General features: G+C 39.0%; 1 protein-coding gene across 1 annotated transcript; it reads left to right on the forward strand.

Moving 5' to 3' along the window:
* Positions 1-5,096: 5,096 nt before the first annotated feature.
* LOC132611980 (uncharacterized) lies at positions 5,097-5,627 on the forward strand. The gene has a single exon (XM_060326333.1). It carries the CDS (start codon positions 5,097-5,099, stop codon positions 5,625-5,627), a length of 531 nt encoding a protein of 176 aa, XP_060182316.1.
* The last annotated feature ends 16,287 nt before the right edge of the window (positions 5,628-21,914 follow it).

Raw genomic sequence — 21,914 nt, forward strand, 5'->3', positions numbered from 1 at the left:
TTCGGAGAACATATTAATGGAGAAGATCTATCGAGGGCTGGATCCAATGACGCAATCAATTGCAAACAATGAAGTTGATGGTTGTTTTAAGAATAAATCTTACCATAGAGTGACCAACATACTAGACAGGCTGACTACGTACAATCAGGCTTGGCACTCAAACAATGTTGATATTGTGCCTTATGGTAGTGTCATGATCCAGAATATGGTGAAGAAGAATCAAGTTACCCAGCAAACATTAGCTGAGCTTGCAACAAATATTTCCTTGCTAACCACGAAGTTTGATGATACCCAGATCAAGAAGGTAAATGTTTGCGAAGATGAGTCAGGTGTACCGAAAAGGATGTACCAGGTCCAAGAGGGTCCATTTCACGAGGGACCTCCTAGGCAGGTTGAAGATGCAAGCTATGTGAAGAACTCTCAAGGGGGTTATCAAAGGCATAACTACCAAGGTGGTTACTAGAATCAGAATCAATAGAGACCTTAGCAGGGTCAGGGTGCTTACAACAACAACAACTCAGGGAACTATAATAATAATTATGGTGGTACGACCAATGGAGCTACAAAAACAACAAAAATTTTGGGAAAAAGAGTTCCAATCCTTACATACCACCGAAGGGGCAATCAACAGAGCAAGGAAGTTCGAGGGTTGAAGCAATGCTTGAGCAGGTTCTGGCAAATCAATCAAAGTCTGAAAGAAAATTATCTGGGCAAGCAGAGACAGTGGGTTCCTATGCAGCAACTATTCAGAAGCTCGAGTCACAAATGCGTGATATTTCTAGAGAGCAGCACCTTCCTAAAAAGGGAGGACTTCCTAGTGACACTATTCCAAATTCGAAGAATAGGGTAGGCGGTGTAGACTGGGTGTTTGCCATTAGTACTAGGAGTGGTAAAAATACTCCAAGGTGCTGAAAAGAAGGTTGTTGAGCTCAAGCCGATTAATGAAGATGAAGAGGTGCAATCTGAAGCACCAATTCTTGTTGATGAGAATCTAACTGACGAGGAGGTTGTTGATATTATAGAGATTTTGAAGGAGGCTAATGACAAGAGCAAGCAAACTGTGAAAGGGGATCTCCGCCCTTTGACTCAGCTTTTCAAATCTAAACCTCCCTTTCCTCAGAGGTTGGTGAAGAAGAAGGAAGATGTTAAGTTCGAAAAAATTTATGATCAGCTGAAGAAGTTTCCTCTGATTTTTGCCTTCTTGGAAACTATCAAGGAGATGACCGATTTTGCAAAATATTTGAAGGACCTGCTGACCAAGAAAATGGTGCAACATGAAACTGTGAGTTCCATCATTTCAACAACTACTTTCCAAAAAAAGGGAGATCCTGTGGTGTTCGCCATTTCTTATTATGTTGGGCACCATGATTTTGCTCGTGTGTTGTGTGATAATAGGGTAAGTATTACTTTCATGCCACTTGCTATATACAAGCAATCAGGTTTTGGGATGCCAAGGCCAACTACTATGAGGTAACAGATGGCTGATAGATCTATTAAGAGGCCTGTTGGCATGGTTGATGATGTTCTTGTGCCGGTTAGTAAATTTATGTTACCCGTAGATTTTATGATTCTTGAATGTGCTATTGATCGGTATATTCCTATTATTCTAGGAAGACCTTTCATTGCTACGGGGAGAGCTCTGATGGATTCAGAAAAGAATGAAATAAAGTTCAAAGTCAAAGATGAGGAGGTTACTTTTCAGGCAAGCAAGGGGATGAAGTTACCAAGTGCTTATGAGAGCATTTCGGTGATTGATTCTTTTGATGTTGTTGACGAAGCGGTGGAGTTCAAGATGGATGAAGAAAATGTGGGTGAAGCTCTGGCTGGTATTCTTGTAAACTTTGATGCTGAAAACCTGCAGGGTTATGTGGAGATGGTTAATTCGCTTGTTGGATTGGGTTCATATTCTTACCACCCAAAGAAGCTGAATCTTGATCTGAAAAATAGAGCAACTCGTCCAGCAAAGCCTTTGATCATTGAACCACCGAAGTTGGAGCTTAAGCAGCTCCCATCATATTTGAAGTACGAGTTCCTTGGTCCAAATAATACATTGCCAGTGATTGTTTCAACACTACTGACTGAGGAATAGATTGAGAGACTTTTTGAGGTAATGTGTGAATATAGGCCTGCCATTTATTGGACCATAGCAGATATTCGGGGAATTCCTTATGGGATCTATGAACATAAAATCTAGTTGGAGGAGGATAGCAAGCCGAGTGTGGAGCATCAAATGAGACTGAATGAGAATATGTAAGAAGTCGTCAAGAAAGAGACCATCAAATGGTTAGATGCTGGAGTGGTTTACCCGATTGCTAACAGTAAATGGGTGAGCCCAGTCCAATGTGTTCCGAAATTGAGCAGCATCACAGTGGTACCCAATGCAAAGAATGAGATGATTCCGACGACGACTATAACCGGATGAAGAGTTTGCGTGGATTATCGCAAGCTCAACACTGCCACTTGTAAGGATCACTTCCCCATGCCTTTTATTGATCAAATGCTTGATCGCCTAGTGGGGCGATCTTATTATTGCTTCCTTGATGGTTATTCGGGCTACAATCAGATCAAGATCGCCCTAAAGGATCAAGAGAAGATGATTTTTACTTGTCTGTATAGGACATTTGCTTTCAGCATAATGCCGTTTAGTCTTTGCAATGCACTGGCTATGTTTCAGCGGTGTATTCTGATACGGTGGAAGAATTTCTCGAGGTCTATATGGATGACTTCTCGATTGTTGGTGATTCTTCTGATAACTGTCTTGGCCATCTAGGTCAAGTACTTAAACGCTGCGAGGAGACTAATCTGGTGCTGAATTGGGAGAAGTGCCACTTTATGGTGAAGGAAGGGATCGTCCTCATGTATAAAATCTTTGAAAAAGGGATTGAGGTCGATCAAGCGAAGATTGATGTGATTTTGAAGCTTCCTCCGCCTATCTCAGTTAAGGGTGTTGGGAGCTTATTGGGACACGTCGGTTTCTATAGGCGTTTCATCAAGGATTTCTCAAAAATCGCTAATCCGATATGCAAGCTTCTTGAAAAAAGAGACTAATCTTTGAATTTGACGAGAAGTACCAAAAGGCGTTCGATGAATTGAAGCAGCGGTGGACCACAACACCTATTATTGTTTCTCCCATCTGGTCTCTACCGTTCGAATTGATGTGTGATGCAAGTGGTTTTGCTATCAGTGTTGTGCTTATCCAGAGACATAATAAAATCATGCATACGATCTATTATGCAAGCAGAACACTGAATGTTGCTCAGATGAATTACAAAGTGACAGAGCAAGAGCTACTTGCAATAGTTTTTTTCTTTTGAGAAGTTTCGGGCCTATCTATTAGGGTCCAAAGTCATGGTATACACAAATCATGCTGCATTGAGATACTTGATAGCGAAGAAGAAAGCTAAGCCACGATGGATCCGATGGGTGCTATTGCTGTAAGAGTTTGACTTTGAGGTGAAAGACCGCAAGGGAACAGAGAATCAGGTTGCTGACCATCTCTCTCGGCTTGAAGAAGCTGGGAGATCTTCGGATAAGCTAGATATTGATGATGCGTTTCCAGATGAGAGGGTGTTGGTTGTGTCAATGGTGGTGGCACTGTGGTATGCCGACATTTCCAATTATTTGGTGACAGGCATAGTTCCAGAAGAGATCAAAGCATACCAAAAGATTGTCTTGTGGGATTCTCGTCAATACTATTGGCGAGCCTTACTTGTTCAGAACATGCGCTGACAACATCATTCGGTGTTGTACTCCTGAAAGTGAAGTGATGGCGATTCTAAAGGCATTCCATGACTCTCCTGTTGGGGGTCATCATAGTGGTAACCAGACTGCTGCTAAAGTTCTTGAATGCGGTTATTACTAGCCTACTATCTTTCATGATGCAAATCTATTGGTGCGGTCTTGCCATCAATATCAGAGGCAAAGGAGTCCAGGCAGAAGGAAAGAGATGCCTGTGAATGTTATAATGGATGTATAGGTGTTTGACGTCTGGGGGATTGATTTTATGGGAGTCTTTGTGAGCTCTGGTGGTATGAAGTATATCATTGTGAGCTTTGGTGGCATGGAGTCTTTCACCTCATGCTGTAAGAGTTTGACTTTGAGGTAACTGACTGCAAGGGAACTGAGAATTAGGTTGCTGACCATCTCTCTCGGCTTAAAGAAGCTGAGAGATCTTTGGATGAGCTAGATATTGATGATGCGTTTCCAGATAAGAGGGTGTTGGATGTGTCAATGGTGGTGGCACCGTGGTATGCCGACATTTCCAATTATTTGGTGATAGGCATAGTTCCAGAAGAGATCAAAGCATACCAAAAGATAGTCTTGCGGGATTCTCGTCAATACTATTGGGCGAGACTTACTTGTTCAGAACATGTGCTGACAACATCATTCGGTGTTATGCTCCTGAAAGTGAAGTGATGGCGATTCTAAAGTCATTTCATGACTCTCTTGTTGGGGGTCATCATAGTGGTAACCAGACTGCTGCTAAAGTTCTTGAATGCGGTTATTACTAGCCTACTATCCTTCATGATGGAAATCTATTGGTGCGGTCTTGCCATCAATATCAGAGGCAAAGGAGTCCAGGCAGAAGGAAAGAGATGCCTATGAATTTTATAATGGATGTGGAGGTGTTTGACGTCTGGGGGACTGATTTTATGGGAGTCTTTGTGAGCTCTGGTGGCATGAAGTATATCTTTGTAGCTGTGGACTATGTGGAGAAATAGGTAGAAGCGGTGGCTTTACCTAACAATGAGGCCACGAGTGTCATGGGGTTCCTCAAGAAGAACATATTTACTCGATTTGGTACTCCGAGGGCTATAATCAGCGATGGTGGTTCCCACTTTTACAATAGAGCCTTCGCGGAATTGATGGAGAAGTATGGCGTAAAACATAGGGTGGCAGCACCTTATCATCCTCAGACAAGTGGGCAAGTTGAAGTCTCCAATTGCGAGATCAAGAGTATTCTAGCTAAAACGGTGAATGCAACCATAACCGATTTGGCCCGCAAGCTTGATGTTGCTCTATCGGCTTACCCGAAAGATTTTAAGACTCCGATTGGGACTTCACCCTTCAAGCTCGTTTTCGGAAAAGCTTATCACATGAAGATTGAACATAAACATAAGGCTATGTGGGCGTTGAAGAAATTAAACATAGATTGGGAAGAGGCGACCAAGCTCAGGTTGTTTCAACTCAATGAGATAGACGAATTCCGGTACCAGGCATATGAAAGTGCAACACTTTATAAAGAGAGAATGAAGCAGTATCATGAAAATAAAATCCTAAAGCGAGAATTCTACAATGGTGATCCTGTCTTGCTGTTTAACTATCAATTGAAACTGCTACCGAGTAAGCTTAAGCCAAGGTGGTCCAGTCCGTTCGAGATGGTAAGTGTTTCACCCTATAGGGCGCTTGAATTGAAGTCCAGAGATGGAACTCGAACATTTAAGGTGAACGGGCAGAGGGGGAAGCACTATCATGAAATGGTTGATGGAGATAGAATTTTTGACCGATACCGGTTGAAGCACCTTGGAACGAATGTTGACTCAACGTGTCAGACCAAGAGTAAATTGGCAACACTGTCATACTGTGATGTAAAATCAAGCGCTTCTTGGGAGGCAACCCATGTGTAATTTTTTGTAATTTGTTTTTGTAACATAGATATGAAGTGTATAGAATAACGTTTGTTTTGGTGCAGGATGCAAAGTGTAGAAACTAGAGTTGACCTATGTCAGAATCTACGGTTCACAAATATTTTACGGTCCGTAGATAGAAGCGTAAATTGAGGTAGTAAAAATATGGTCCTCTGTTGATGATTTACGCCAGAATCTACGGTTCGTAAATATTTTACGGTCCATAGATGGAAGCATAGAGTATGAGCTAGGTAAAAGATCTTTCTTTTCTTGATTTACGCCAACATTTACGGACCGCACAATTTTTACAGACCGTAGATGGAATCGTAAAACAAGGACCGTCAGATCAAATCACCGTTGCAACATTTACGCTATAATCTACGCTCCGTACAATTTTTATGGACATAGATTGATAGCGTAAAAGGCCCAGGTAAGTTTACTCAAAACGCGGCCAGGGCACAACAAATAATTAAAATCGCCTTTGATTATGCTTCTAAGACTTCAAATCAAATTCACTCACTAAAACTCCCTCCCCTTTTCAAATTCTACCACTAACAAATCACTACCCTAAATTCACTCCCCACAATCAAATGTTACTTATTCCTTTCCTACACATAAACGCAACTCCTCACCACAACACCCAAGCACAAACCCTTAGCAGCCGTTTGAGTTGAAGCAAGAAGAAATAATTTTCTCACTTGTACTCCTTGTGTTTATTTGATTAGCCACGTCTCTACAAGGTTTTATGATTCTCTCATAATTTAATTATGGTCTAAAACTGCATATTAGCGAGAGGGACGAATGCCCAATTGTCTCTCAATGACCTTGATGTGTGAAATCTTGAATTTCTATTGTAAGGGGGATAGATTCTTGAAATTAGTTGGGGTGGGAATTTGGTTGTGTTGTCCTTAATATTAGACCCATGGGAAATGAGTGTTTGAAACCCCCATTGGGTCGGTAGGCATTTCGAGTGTCAATGTCTTAATTGATATAACAATTCGTTATGCCCACTAACTGTTCGATAAAATGCTTGAATGAGGAAATGTGTGAATTCGGGTGAAGTCTGAGTAACCCAGTCAATATAATGAGTGTAATAATGTGGATTCATGTGCAAAAAGCCATTGGTTTATGCTATAAATATCTATTAAGATCAGCCTGAGCCTTGTGCAAAGCTATCTCTACTCAGATTTGAGGGATTCAATTCAAACTGCAACTCCATCACTTTGATCACATCCTCCATTGTGCAAATCTATTAGAATATATTGCCATATGTTTCCCTACTCCATACTGCCAAGGCCTGCTTCACCTTTTTCATTTTAAACTATAACTCCATGAAAGGATTAGCTGCAAAATCCAAACACTAGTTGTTTTCTACCACTTCCATGAACTTTGGATGATAAGTCCAAAAATTCAGGAATTTAAAAGGCTTAACTACCACTTCAATCTGAGAATCACACACTACATGGAGAGGAGCATGATCAGAACCAAGTGTAATCTGATGAACAACTTCAGCTGATGGGAATATGTCCATGAACTCCTAATTTCCCAGAACTCTATCAAGTCTCTTGAATAGGCAATCCTCCTTTATTCTACCATTCCACCAAGTGTATCTGTTCCCAAAGAATTTCAGCTCCAAAAACCACAATTATTAACAAAATGAGCAAATTCATCAGTTTCTGAGTGATGAACTGGAAGGCCACCAAACTTTTCTGCAGTTTTGAGAATAACATTAAAGTCACCCCCAACTATCCAGGGCACGTGAACATTAAGAGCCACCTGTCCAATTAAGTCCCATAATTCCTGCCACTTAGCACCACTGCATTTAGCATACAAAACAGTGACATATGATTCATACTGCCTATTTATATAAGATGGATTAAGAGTAACATGATGTACTGAATCAACTATAACTTGTGCTTGCCATTCCTCAGTCCAGAATAACCAGATCTTCTGTGACACATTAACCATTGCATTTTTTATACCTAACCTTCTCCTGTATTCTTCAATCACCTCAGGCTCTTGGAAAGGTTCCATAATTGCTATAACTGCATAGTGATGCCTCCTATGTAAATCAATCAACCTTTGAAAAGAATTCTTAGTGTTTACTGACTAATATTCCAAAATAATAGTTTGTCAATCATTGAGAACTAAGAGGCTTGTTTTTATTACTCTTGTAGTAACTTGAAGTGGCACAACATTTTGCTTGGTCCTCTTACCACTTTTTAAGCTACTACTCTGCCTAGGAGATAAATCTCCATCTCTTGAGATCTGCTCTATATTAGGATCCAATGACTCATCCTCCATTGTGGCTCTTTGCTAAATCATTGTCTGCCTTATCAAATTCTGCCTTTTCAGTATGCAGCCCTTGAAGTAAAGAATTTCCTAGATCTAAATTATTAGGATCCTGTCCTTTATCAACATCCTGTCCTTTATTCTCCACTTGAAGTTGATCAAAAGATGCTTCCTCCACTACCAAAGGCTTATCAGTAATCGTATTTGTGGACACAGAACTATAATGTTCTGTGCAGCTTTCCGCATCTTCTTCATTACCAGTTTTTCCACCCAAAGGATCCTGCCATTTCAATAATTCTGAACCGTCCACTTGTTTTTCTAGACTAACCTCTTGAGTATCGGTGGCCTTCACTTCACCATCAAGTAATGTCTCTTGACCTGTCACTTGATTATCAGGAAAAACTTTGCCCAAACTCTGCTCATCTCTTTCTTGACTTTTTTGAATTTGCTTCCCAAAAGATGCCTCTACCCATGGCTTTGCTGTCTCTTTCCCTTTTGATGTTGTTGTCTTAACAATCTCAATGTTAAGATCATCATGTTCCTCACCATCATTAGCAGCGAAAGCACCAAACATATTGTTAGTAGCAACACCTGTTTTATTTCCATCATTGTTAGCCTTCACCCCATTATCTCTATTATCTGCCATTGTTTTCCATCCCTGAACTGGTTTGTTATACCCCCATTTATATCTTTTTCTTCTTGGGAGTTATTCCTTCTGATTTCTGTCTTCTTTTGTATTCTTTTTCTCTTCCACCTTCTTTGAGACCTCTTCAGTATGCTGTCCTAGTTTGCGATCATTCTTCTCCATAGAACCATCAATATTATCAGTCTCTTGTTTCTTGTTAGTACTACCTTTCTTGTTACTGTCATCCATCACCTCTTCTCCCTCATCTACTGGATAAAATTTAGGATAAAGCTTGAAACACTCAACTTCATTATGTCCCTGTAGCTTACATGTTTTACAATATTTTGGCAGGTGATCATAATTAATCTCAATCCACTTATCAATAATCTCACAAGTGATCTTCTTCCTCATTCCAATAGTTACCCTTTCAGGTAAATCTTTCAATAAGTCCACTTCTACTTTAACTCTTACACAACTAGGCCTGGTTTGATTCTTTGTTGCCATATCCACTTGCAATGGCTTCCCTACTGCTGAAGCTAAAGTAAAAACAACTTCTTTGACAAAGAAGTTCAGAGGCAAATAAGGGAAAGATATCCATGCAATAGCAATGCTTGTTTTAGCATCAGGATCAAACCAAGGATCCCACTTAGGGGTTCTCATTGGATACCACCAATTTTGATGATTGATATAAAAGGCAGGCTTTGATAGTAGATTCACATAGTTTTTAACTAGGGTTGGTCGAAGCAACACATACCTATTGCGTAGCAGACCTATAGGACACTCTCCCTTTAATTCACACTGCTTTTGTATAACTTTATGAAGCTCTTTAATACCAGACCAACCATATGAGAACTTTCCAACAATGGCATATTGGAGATTTTCTTGTTTTATCATCTGTTCTAGTTCTTCTTCATCCCAAAAAAATCTCGGTTCTCCATGCAAGTACGTGATTTTCTTTTGTGATAATGGTGGAAAATTTTGAACTGGTTGTATGGGTTTTAAGTTTGCTGCATAGGTTCGTGGTTGTAAAAGCTACATGGGTTGTTGTATAGTATTGGGTGGTGTTGCTAATGACTGGACAACTACCAGTGGAGGCAGCCCAGTGGTCGTGGTGGCCATGGTGGCTGAAAAAAAAGATGGAAAATATTAGGGCTTTGCTATGGTTAAGATTTCAACAAGTAATGATAGTGCTAGTCCCTTTTGGCTACTACTTATTCAGTATTGCAAACTTTTAGTATTTCTTCCGCACAAATATATTTCAGCCAGTTATTTCTCACTCGATTAGCATATGTTTATTATACTTAGATGCACCGAGTGCCATGTTATGCCCAAACCATGGTTCAGGGTGTGACAAAGCTTGGTATCAGAGCCTAGGTTCAAGAGTCTTAGGGAGTCCATGAAGCCATGTCTATTGGGGTCTCCTTGATGTGTGTTTGCGCCATACATATAAATAGTTGGCCACCAAGACATGCAGGATTGTTTCACTTCTTTCATACTCTAGATTTTGTAGTTAGAACAGTGCCTCAGGAAAGTCTTCTAACTTTACGAAATTTCGTATTTCAAAAAAATGCCTGCAAAGAAAGTACACCAAAAAGACTGCAGCTACTAGTCAGGAGGCTTGCACCGAAGCCGATCAAACTACAAATTCACAGGCTCCACTACTAGAAAATAGGCCTATGGCAACAGTTTAAAATTCGTTGTAGTAGATATAAAAACCGTTGCCATAGGTCTATCACAGCGGTTTATGGACCCGTTACATCTGATTGCGTTGCAATAGGTCTATTGCAACGATTTTTAGCAACAGTTTCGAAACCGTTGCAATAGAACCCCTGTGGCAGCAGTTCTGAAACCGTTGCAGTAGGCTTTTCTATGGCAACAGTTATTTAGTCAAATGGAACGGTACAAAACTGTTGCAATACCATTTTATGCGACACTTTTTAAGTTCTATAGCAACAGTTGAATTACATAATTGCAACGGTTGATAGAAGATATCGAAACAGTTTGTGTTAGCTATTGTAACAGTTCTTAGAAACTATGACAGCTGTTTATGGAGAGGATATTGCAATAATTAGTTGAGACTTTTACATAAAAGTAAGTTGTATTACATTATCTAACAATTCAAAAGCATGCATAATTAGCTCTCAAAGTAATGAGAAAATTTCCCTAAAGAAGATTCCAAAAACATTCAAATACACTAATGTTACAGGAACAATCACATAACTCTAAGCAGGGTCTTCACCGCTTTTATCCACTCTTTCTTCATTTGATCCACCTATAAAAGATGAAAACAAATGATTTAGCAAAACATTTAAAAAGGAGTAAAATATCATGTATATCCTAAATAGTGCCTTGAAACTTTAGTTGGTAATATAAAGAACAGATCACCAAGATGTGCTGAATTAGGGAATAAATACCTCCATTAGTGTTAACATCTTTTTCTCACTGATCTTATCGTATTTCTACTTCATGATACTAGCTTTCACTCCCTGCCATTGAATGATGAGAAAGTAGAAACTGTTACAAGTCAGAAAACAAGAAAACCCCTGAAATTTATAATAACAAGAATTGAACAGCGGCTGAAATGTTATTGAACAACTATCAGAGCTTAAATTTAATACTTAGCTCATTGGAAGAATATTAGTTAATATCATTAAGCTTTTTAAGAATCCAATATTATCTTGTACAACAATATCATCTTAACTATTTGGAAATGCAAAAGAATTTCCATCCTGTATATTTTCTACAACTCAAAAGGATTCTTGGTACAATTCCACATTTGAAGATTATTCCACAACCAAATCTCAACAATATATTTTTCCGAACCTGAAATCAGAATTCAGATCCAACTATTAATGATCCCAAACTAATATGGAGGAAAATAGCTACTGGAAAAATCATTGGAGGTTAGGAATACCAGATTTGTTAGAATAGTACGGATAAGGATATGTATTCACTATTCATAACAGTCCAATTACACAATTTAATTTCTATTTAACAGTATGGATAAAAAACATTCAACTAATCCAACTACTAATTGGTTTCTTTTCCTACCTACTAATAACTTGCTAATTAAAATAGATGCTACTTAGAAAGGAAATAGCAAAATATCCTAAGAAGCAATTAGACAACACCATTAATTAGAATATCAAACAAGAAGGGTTCAACAAGTGCGAGTTTCGGAAAAGTAGAGGATAATAGTACTTTAGAGTCACGCCACTTCCCTACTCTTTATTTCTTTTGAAGAGTTAGAAGTGAGACTTACTTCAAACTTGGAGAGTCATTTGAATTTTCGATTCTTAGTGTTGTTGAGTGTTCCATATCTAGACAGATTCCTGAAAATTGAATTAACAAGAGAAAAAATATAGACTGAGAACAGATTTATCACGTCTAGTGTAGCATACAGGTCATTAAAACACATACTTGTGAAATAAAAGAACTTTTCAGAACAGTCTGTATTCCCATATAATACAGGTGATTAAAATATATAATGTGAAATAACAAAGCATAATCATAAATTTTACCAAAAGAGACGGAATAATATGCCATTGGATATGAAATTTACAACTGACAAATTTTTGTTTTCCTAAGGCTCTAAGTGAATGTTAGTAATTATAACCGTGTCATTTTTTATCACTAGAGCATAACCATAAGCTCTACAAGAGAAGCGTACAAAATATACCAACATACCTTTGTAGCAGCCGAAGGTAAATAGATATTAGGAAGAAGAGAAGAAAGTTGTGTAGAAGTTGATAAAATGTTCACAAAATGAATTTGAGAAAATGAAGGACCACGAGCTAGATGCAATGATCGACCTTGGTTTTTGTTGTTGCAATTGGAGGCTACTTAATAAAGTCTGCAACGATGTAGTATGGTCTTCTTAAAATGTTCTTGTGTGTATCCTAGGTCATTTAAATCATGCAAACATCAGGTTCTATGTTTAAATGTAATAGCTCCTCATGGAGCATAAATGTAATATTAGAGCAAGTATCAACAAAGTAATCTCATTAACCTCATTAAAACAATGTTTAGGTGGAGTACGAGGACAAAGAAAGATGTGAAAAGAAGACATGGAAGCAAAGACCATAATTTTATTGGTGAAAATTGGTGGATTTTGACGTCACATTTTTTTATCTTTCAGGCATTTGTAAAAATGTACTTATATATATAATAACAAAATTAAACTACACTTTAGCAATAACCTTTATCATTTCTTTCACCCCTACTTATATACTAACAGACTCAAATTAACACTTTTAAGTTCTGTGTCTTCAGATATCAATCTCACCAACATCTTTTATGTTTAGTAATAATTGTGGGAATGTCAAAGCAAAAATAAAGAAACTTTTTTGGAAGGGAAAAGGGTCAAATTTACCCTTCAAGTATGATTTATAGTTTAAATTTGCCCATCGTCAAAGTTTGGGATCAAATTTTCCCTCTCCATTAGGATACTTGATATATTTTCCCTTTTATGGATGAAAGCCCACATCACAAAAAATAATAATAATAACCACGTTGGATCCACATCAGATCCACGTAGGCAACTCATACCCAACCCAGTAAACCCAACTTTTGATTCTTGTCATATAAGCTAATAGGGTCTTTTTGGGTAAGGAAAAAAGTTACTGTATTTGGTGTTTATGCCTGAATAAATGCACAAAAATGTGTCTTTTACATATATTTAGATCACATTTAAGTAATGTCTGAGTTTGTGACTAGTGCTATGGGATTTGTTGTAGTTAATTGATGCATTTTCTCTGTGAATTTTTTTTTTTTTTTTTACAATCCTACTATGATACTATTTTTAGTACTATTGGAGCTACCATGAATACAACTACAATGTTGAACTCATCTTGTAAAATTGGAGCTGTGAAATTTCACGTAAAAGAGAAATGTTCACTGCATTTTCTCCATAAACTGCCTCCTGTGAGGTTGAATAGGAGGCAAATGCTGACCATAAGGGCTAGTGATGAAGGGCGTAGCAACGGATACGGGCTCAGGCTTGGGGCTTTGAGAAGGATGGGTTTGAGTGATGAGGAATGTAAGGCTGCTGTAGTGGCAGGAAACGTGGTTTTGGGTTCTGGGTTTATTGGGTTGCGTATGAGTTGCCTACGTGGATTTGATGTAGATCCAACGTGGCTATTTTTTGTTTTTTTGGTGATGTGAAATTCCATCCATAAAAGGGAAAATATATCAAGTATCCTAACAGGGGGGGGCATGAGTTGCAGATTATTTTCAGGGTCATGCAAGCTACAGACAGGGAAGCAGTGAAGTTCGGTACCTTCCAACTTAAGGATATGGTTCAGTTGTGGTATGAGTCATGGGAGATGTCTCGTAATGAGGATGTTTCTCACGCTACTTGGGCGGAGTTTGAGACCGCCATCATTGACCATTTTTGGCCAAAGGAAGCTCGAGAGGCCAAAGCCTAGGAATTTGAGCGCTTGAGACGAGATGGCATAAGTGTGACATGATATTGTGTCAAGTTCTCATCAGTGGCCAGGTATGCTCCTCATATGGTCAAAGACATAAGAGCCCGAGTCTGGCGTTTTGTGTTGGGACTCAGTCCAGAGCTTTACCGTCCTACAAAGATAGCAGCTCAGAACAAAGACATGACCATCACTAAGATGTTGGATTTTGTGAAAGAGAACGAAGATGGTATGAAAGAAACAGAGGCGAGACAGAAAGAACAAGACAGAGAGTCCGCAAAAAGGGCTAAGTCCACAGGCCATTTCAGTTAGGGAGGTGGTGGCAGACCATTTCACAAAGGTAAATCAGCAGTATCTGCCCCATCTGCAGCTAGTGCCCTGGTCCCAAAATTCAGGAATGATCAGAATAACAGGAATTCTGGAGTATCAGGCTTCCAATCTCAGTCCAGCGTAGGTAACAAGGGTTTTCAGCACTCTGTCTGCAGTAAGTGCAACAAAAGGCATCCGGGAGTTTTCATTTAGGTATGGATGGTTCCTTCAGATGTGGGCAGCCAAGGCACTTCTTGAGAGGCTGCCCATTAGCGAAGCAGGGCAGGGCAACACAGTCCACTAGTTCAGCAACCCCTCGTGCTTCTCAAGCCCAGTCAGGGCATGGTGCGACTAAGTCTGGTAACACAGGCCGCATGTATGCTTTAGCGGTCGTCAGGACACAGAGGCTCGTGCAAACGTAGTCAGAGGTATTCTATCAGTCTTCAGTTTTAGTGTTTTTGCTCTTATATACCCAGGCTCTACTCTTTCTTTCATAGCCCCTTTCATTGCTAAGAAGTTTGGGGTAGAACACGAAAAGTTGCATGAACCTTATCAAGTGTCTACCCCAGTTGGAGCATCAGCTTTAACTATATGCATCTATAGGGGTTGTCAAGTTAGAGTTTATCATCATCTTACCACAACAGTTGTAGCAAAACTAGAAATTATAGACTTTGATGTAATCATGAGAATGGATTGGTTAGCAACCTGTTATGCCACAGTAGATTGTTGAGCCAAAATAGTTCAGTTCAGATTTCCTAATGAGCCAGTCTTAGAGTGGAGTGGTTATTCAGTAACACCCAGGGGTAGATATATTTCCTATCTTAGAGCCAAAAATATAATTTCCAAGGGGTATATTTACCACTTAGTCCGAGTCAGGGATGCAGATTCCCACACTCCGACTCTCCAGTCAGTACCAGTTGACAGTGAGTTTCCAAAAGTCTTTCCATACGATCTACCTGGAGTCCCTCTCGATAGGTAAATTGACTTTGGGATTGACCTGCTTCCCGGCACTAAGCCGATATCTATTCCGCCGTATAAAATGGCCCCAACAGAGTTAAAAGAGTTAAAAGTCTAGTTGAAGGATCTTCTTGAGAAGGGATTTATAAGGCCAAGTGTCTCACCTTGGGGTGCACCGGTCTTGTTTGTCCGAAAGAAATATGGGTCCTTACGTATGTGCATAGACTATCGCCAGTTGAACAAAGTCACTATTAAGAATAAGTATTCTCTTCCCAGAATAGACGATTTATTTGATCAACTTCAGGGTGCTCAGTGTTATTCCAAGATTGACCTCAGATCAGGCTACTATTAGTTAAAGGTTAAGGGAGTTGATATCCCAGAAACCGCTTTCAGAACCCGTTATGGTCATTTTGAGTTTCTTGTCATGTCCTTTGGGTTGACGAATGCACCAGCATCTTTCATGGAACTTATGAATAGGGTCTTCAAGCCGTATCTTGATTTTTTTGTCATTGTATTTATTGATGATATTCTGGTATACTCCCGTAGTGAGGATAACCATGCAGAACACCTCAGAATAGTATTGCAAACGCTCAAGGATCGCGAACTTTATGCAAAATTCTCAAAGTGTGAGTTTTAGCTAAAGTCAATGGCATTCTTAGGCCACATAATTTTAGGAGAGGGTGTTAAAGTCGATTCTCAGAAAATTGACACTATTAAGAATTGCCCTAGACACACATCAACATCAGATATCAGAAGTTTCTTGGGTCTGGCAGGCTACTACAAGCATTTTGTAGAGGGGTTCTCCTCAATCTCAGCTTCGTTGACTAATTTGACTCAGAAAAAGGTTAAGTTCCAGTGGTCCGATGCATGCGAGCAGAGTTTCGAAGACTTGAAGAAAAGGTTAAATTCTGCTCCAGTTTTGATGCTACCAGAGGGAATCGAAGGGTTCGTAGTCTACTGTGATTCTTCAGGAGTTGGTCTCGACTGTGTTTTAATGTAGCATGGTAAGGTTGTATCTTACGCATCTAGACAACTTAAATCTCATGAAAAGAATTATCCGACTCATGATCTAGAATTGGCAGCAGTAGTCTTTGCACTGAAGATATGGCGTAACTATTTATATGGAGTGCATGCTGATATCTTCACCGATCATAAAAGTCTGCAGTATATCTTCAGGCAAAAAGAGTTGAATCTTAGACAGAGAAGATGGCTCGAATTGCTTAAGGTCTATGATGTAGATATTCTTTATCATCCAAGGAAAGCAAATGTTGTAGCAGATGCTCTCAGTTGGTGTTCTATGGGAAGTTTATCCCACATTGATGCAGAGAAGAGAATTATGACCAAAGAAGTTCACCGTTTGGCCAATCTTGGGGTTCGACTTTTGGACTCCGAGGATGGTGGTGTTGTTGTTCAAGATATTGATCTCAATCCTCTCTAGTTGTTGAAGTGAAGGAGAAGCAGTTTCGTGATCCCTACCTGTTGTGTTGCGGCTGAAGGAGGGTATTCACAAGAATAAAACAACGGCTTTTGAACCAGGGGGCGATGATGGTACCTTGAGGTACCAAGACAGATTATGTGTTCCAGATATAGATGGGCTCAGAGAGCGAATCATGTCATAAGCTCATAACTCCTAGTATTCCATTCACCCAGGTTCAAGTAAGATGTACCATGATCTTAAAGAGATTTATTGGTGGAATGGTATGAAGAAGAATGTTGCAGATTTCATAGCTAAGTGTCCGAATTGTCAGCAAGTGAAAGCCGAACACCAGAGGCCTAGTGGCTTGGCTCAGAATATAGATATTCCTGTCTGGAAATGGGAAATTATCAATATGGACTTTGTATCAGGTCTATCTCGTTCAGCTAGGAGACATGACTCTATTTGGGTGATCGTTGACTGGCTTACTAAGTCGGCGCACTTTTTGCAAGTCAAGACCATAGATTCAGCAGAACACTACCCCAAATTGTATGTTAATAAAATTATCAGATTGCATGGGAGCCAAGTGTCTATTATTTTAGATCGTGGTGCTCAGTTCATAGCGAACTTCTAGAAATCCTTCCAGAAAGGATTAGGTACCAAGGTTAATCTCAGCATAACTTTTCATCTGTAGATAGATGGTCAGGCGGAGCGTACCATTCAGACTCTTGAGGACATGTTGAGAGCTTGTGTTCTTGATTTTAAAGGTAATTGGGATGATAACCTACCCCTTATTGAGTTTGCTTATAATAACAGTTATCATGCTAACATTGGTGTCACGACCCAAACCGGAGGGCCGCGATAGACACCTAAGACCGTACTCGGCTAAGTACCATACTATTATTCCATCCAGGAGTCACAACTTTTGTGAACCTTTGATCTACGAAATGACACTTCCGTCACCTAAAAAAAACTTTTCAATAAAACTCTTTCATCAAATGAGGGACTTCTCCCTTATCGTTAATTCAAAGAAAACCTTTGGTCACAATAAAATCTTTTAAAAATAAAGCATAAGAAAAACACATCGACCTGTATGGTCGCTTTACACCACTGTCGACATCTCGACGCACTATCCACAGGGCACTGTCTGCAAACGTCTCTAACATACACGAGATACCATAACATCAGTACTATGACTCGGCAACACTCCGAACTGAGATGGAGCTCACCAATCCAGCAGATAGCCTAGGAACATCATATAGACAATGTCTTCTACTCATTTGTATACACATGCGTGGCATGAAACGCAGTGCCCCCAGACAAAGGGACGTCAGTACGAATAATGTACAGAGTATGTAACGCAGAACTGAAATAATATATCTCGACTCGGATGACAAAAGAGTAACATAGAATGGAAGGGATAACCTATACATCTTAAAATCATATGTGCACAAGCACCTACTTATATATATACACAGATATAATATAAATATTAGTGTTACGGAACATGCAACCCGATCCACAAATATTACTGCCGAGTAACGTACGGCCCGATCCATATAAGTTAGTACCGAGGAACGTACGGCCCGATCGATATAAGTTAGTGCCGAGGAACGTATGGCCCAATCCACATAAGTAAGTGCCGAGGAACGTACGGCCCGATCCATATAAGTTAGTGCCGAGGAACGTACGACCCGATCCATATAAGTTAGTGCCAAGAAACGTACGGCCCGATCCATATAAGTTAGTGCCGAGGAACGTACGGCCCGATCCATATAAGTTAGTGCCGAGGAACGTACGACCTGATCCATATACACCATGTTCATATACATAATGTAAATAGTATGCAAGAAAGCTCATATGAAAGCTACTACTTTATCGGAGTGAAGTATGGTCGGTAACGTCCGATTAATATTATGGAACAATCATTATCTCTATATCTCACCTCGAAGGAACAATTCATAAGGCGAGATCAACAACAATGAATAGAATCGAGAAAATCATGAAGTAGCTCAACATCTTCATATCATCGTTGAAATCATAATTTGAAACTTTAAACATAAAATCATCATCATCGTAATCCTCATAAAAACATTCTCATCTTTAACATCATAAGAAGCTTTAAGAGTCATAAACTTCTAGCTCTTGGAAACAAGGTGGTTATGGAAATATGTACGAGATCATAACATAAGAATCATGCCTTTGAAAGAAAGGGATGAGCCTTAACATACCTGGAAGCTCGCTTCTCGACTTTCCAACCTACCTCCTGTCTTGAAATCTACATATAAAACCATTCATACTATTATTAGGCTCACCATCATACACTTGTCTTAAGCCATCAATTTAAATCCATTTAGAATCTGCCGAAATTCGGGCAGCATCTCCCCTGTTTATATGCCTTGCCCGAAATCACAATTCAACAACCAATCAATAACAAAAACATTACCAATATTAACAACACTATTATCCATACCAATATATTCCTTAAACATCCCACACGATGATTTTCAACATACAACAACAATATACACTTCCTTTCTTCCCAATCAAGGAGAATAATCTTATCAACAAACCAACAACATTAGATGCCATCTCTATACATGTAAATCAGCCCAGCCACACCACCACAACATGCTCAAGACAATCCATAAACACAACAACTATAATACAACACTTTATGACCTTTCCTCCATAACTATTTTCACTTTTAAGACTTGTTAAACCTTCAAATCAACTCAACATAAGAGATAGGATGAAGAACATACCTTATACTTGAAGAAATTCAGCTACACCAACTTTCTTCAAGACTAAACTTACCACAACATCACGTAGAAGCAAGTACAATCACCTTTCATAGACTAGTTTGGTGTAATCTTGTTAAATTCTTAATTCAATGGGCTATAAATGTTTGGGGGTTATGTTGGGAAGTTTCTAGGACTATTGAGAATGTAAAATTCTGAAAAATAGAGTTAATGGGGGTACTTATACCCCTCATAATTCGGTTCCACCGACCTTCTCAAGTGGGACACGCGGAAGCCATTTGGCAGCTTGGAGTCTTTATCTTAAAATTACCATAACTCTTGATCCCGATATCGTGTGAGGGCCCACGACCTATGGTTGGAAATATCTTTCAATTATCTAAAACATTCAATTTTAGTGTGTTTCCAAATTCCAAATTTATAATAGTGTTTTGGCCCCTCAAAGTCAGATCATCCGAAAACGTATCCTTAAATCATCCTTTTGGAGGGATTATGCACATATTTGGCTAAGGGTCCTTTTTAAGAATTGCCTAACTTCTTATATACTACTCATATCACTTTTCATATGTCCATTATAAAACCGCGACATTTGAGCCCCACCTTAACTTACGGTTACGAGGGCTATTTATCAAATAACGTATTGACTGATTTACACCATACGGTCTGCAAATGTCATCTATATGTTATTCCTATACTCATATAATATAATCTTCATCCCTAATACTTGTATAACTTTACCCTCCCTTGAGCTCATACTAAGTTGTCTACAGCCATGGTAACACGAAATTTTCCGGGGTGTAACATCCTTCCCCCCTTAGAAACATTCGTCTTCGAATGTTTAAACTAGTCTTGTACTCTGTCCCTGATCCCCTTTCTCTGGTACATCCCCTTATCGAATAATTTTTCCCGTTAACATATCACATTTAATCATACCATCGCCATAACAGCTCTCCATTGGTTATTTACTCACTCTTTCCTACGCTTACTTCATACTCCTCATAGCCTTCTACTGAATTTACTAACATACTAGGTTTACAAACCTTTCTCTACTCTCCTAGCTAATCTCTTTTATCTTGAAACTCATCAGTCAGAAAACATGCTTCTGAAGAAATCACTAACATACCTGGATACCGAACCACGGCGCTTCTGGCCTCTTAACTGGGGTCTGAACCAATTATGCCCTCATGTACTCCAATAGCTCATATCTTCCTCATTTTTAACTTACTGACCTTTAAATCTCATAACTTTCCTCTTGATACTCTCGTAACCCTCGCTCTGCAATTGTGTTAACTCTCTAACTAGTCATAGCTTTGCTCAATGTAATCATCTCTCCATCAATGGAAAATATAAGTTCTGATTATACTTCATTTTACCGACAACTCCAGATCTGTAGGAACTAAGTAACCCCAATTCACTAATCTAACTTATATAAAATCATCTTAATATCTCCAGCATCCTAAAGTATAATAGGAATGACCCATATCTTTATGACATTCTTTAACTCAACCTTAACATATAATCCATTCCATAATCCTTTCTATAGATCATTTCTTTTGAGTTAGTCGTGAAAACCTTCTCTTTATATTAAGCCACAGCAAAACTCGTTTGTCTACTTTCCCTGAATGCCCCAATAGACATTGTTCGTACAAAACCTCGAATGTAACCCATTTTAATCTTTCAGACTACTAATCATCTTCCTCATAAACCATTCTTCATGCACACCAAGACCATCTTAAAACTCCCTTGCATTCCCTTCTATTTTCTTGTCATATCCTTCCCATTTTGTGGACATTAAGTTCCCCACTAGAATATCGTTCAATTTCTTTTCTTCCCCACGAATTATTTTCAGTCCAGTCTCAAAAGATACTCCTTAGTTACTCTATTCATTTGCTGACTTGCCTTCAAATTTTGTTAATCTTATTTCCACAACAATTCTTACTTCGACCTGTCTCTATAATCCATTCCTAATACAACATCTACCACATATTATTTCAGTCCTTGTGCTAGTACCCAAGCTTACTCACTTCCCCCCTTAAAGGCTTTATCTTATGGTGTTGTATTCCATTGCCATTCTCGATTGAAATTTAATCCCATAATAATCCTTTCGTCATCGTTTTTGTTCTTTCACTTACGAATCGTTCAAGTTCCCTACTTGTCATTACCCAAAAATGCTACTTTAAATCTCAAATCTTACCTATAAGAATCCCTAGGGATACTCGAAATAATGATGTACCCAACTATCTGTCCAGCTGGAATAGTACTTTTTATTCCAATAACTAATGCCCAATGTCCACTTGTAGTGTCATCTTTATCTTATCGTTCCATATCATCTTGTCCCATACTTTCCCATTAAGCAATCTGTAACAATCATAGACGTATAATCTTCGTGATCTTCTAAATCTTTGGTCCTTGTCCTTAAATTTTAGGAAAATTTAAGCAGAGTGTCCCTTATATTTCTTACTATCCAAGACCTACACGCAGCCCAGAGAACACATACAGTGCCTCCCA

This window comes from Lycium barbarum, chromosome 9 (genome assembly GCF_019175385.1).
Source record: "Lycium barbarum isolate Lr01 chromosome 9, ASM1917538v2, whole genome shotgun sequence".
NCBI lineage: Eukaryota > Viridiplantae > Streptophyta > Magnoliopsida > Solanales > Solanaceae > Lycium > Lycium barbarum.

What these genes read in the sequence shown, in the direction of transcription:
- LOC132611980 (XM_060326333.1), top strand. Translation starts at nt 5,097, where the DNA reads ATGAAGATTGAACATAAACATAAGGCTATGTGGGCGTTGAAGAAATTA.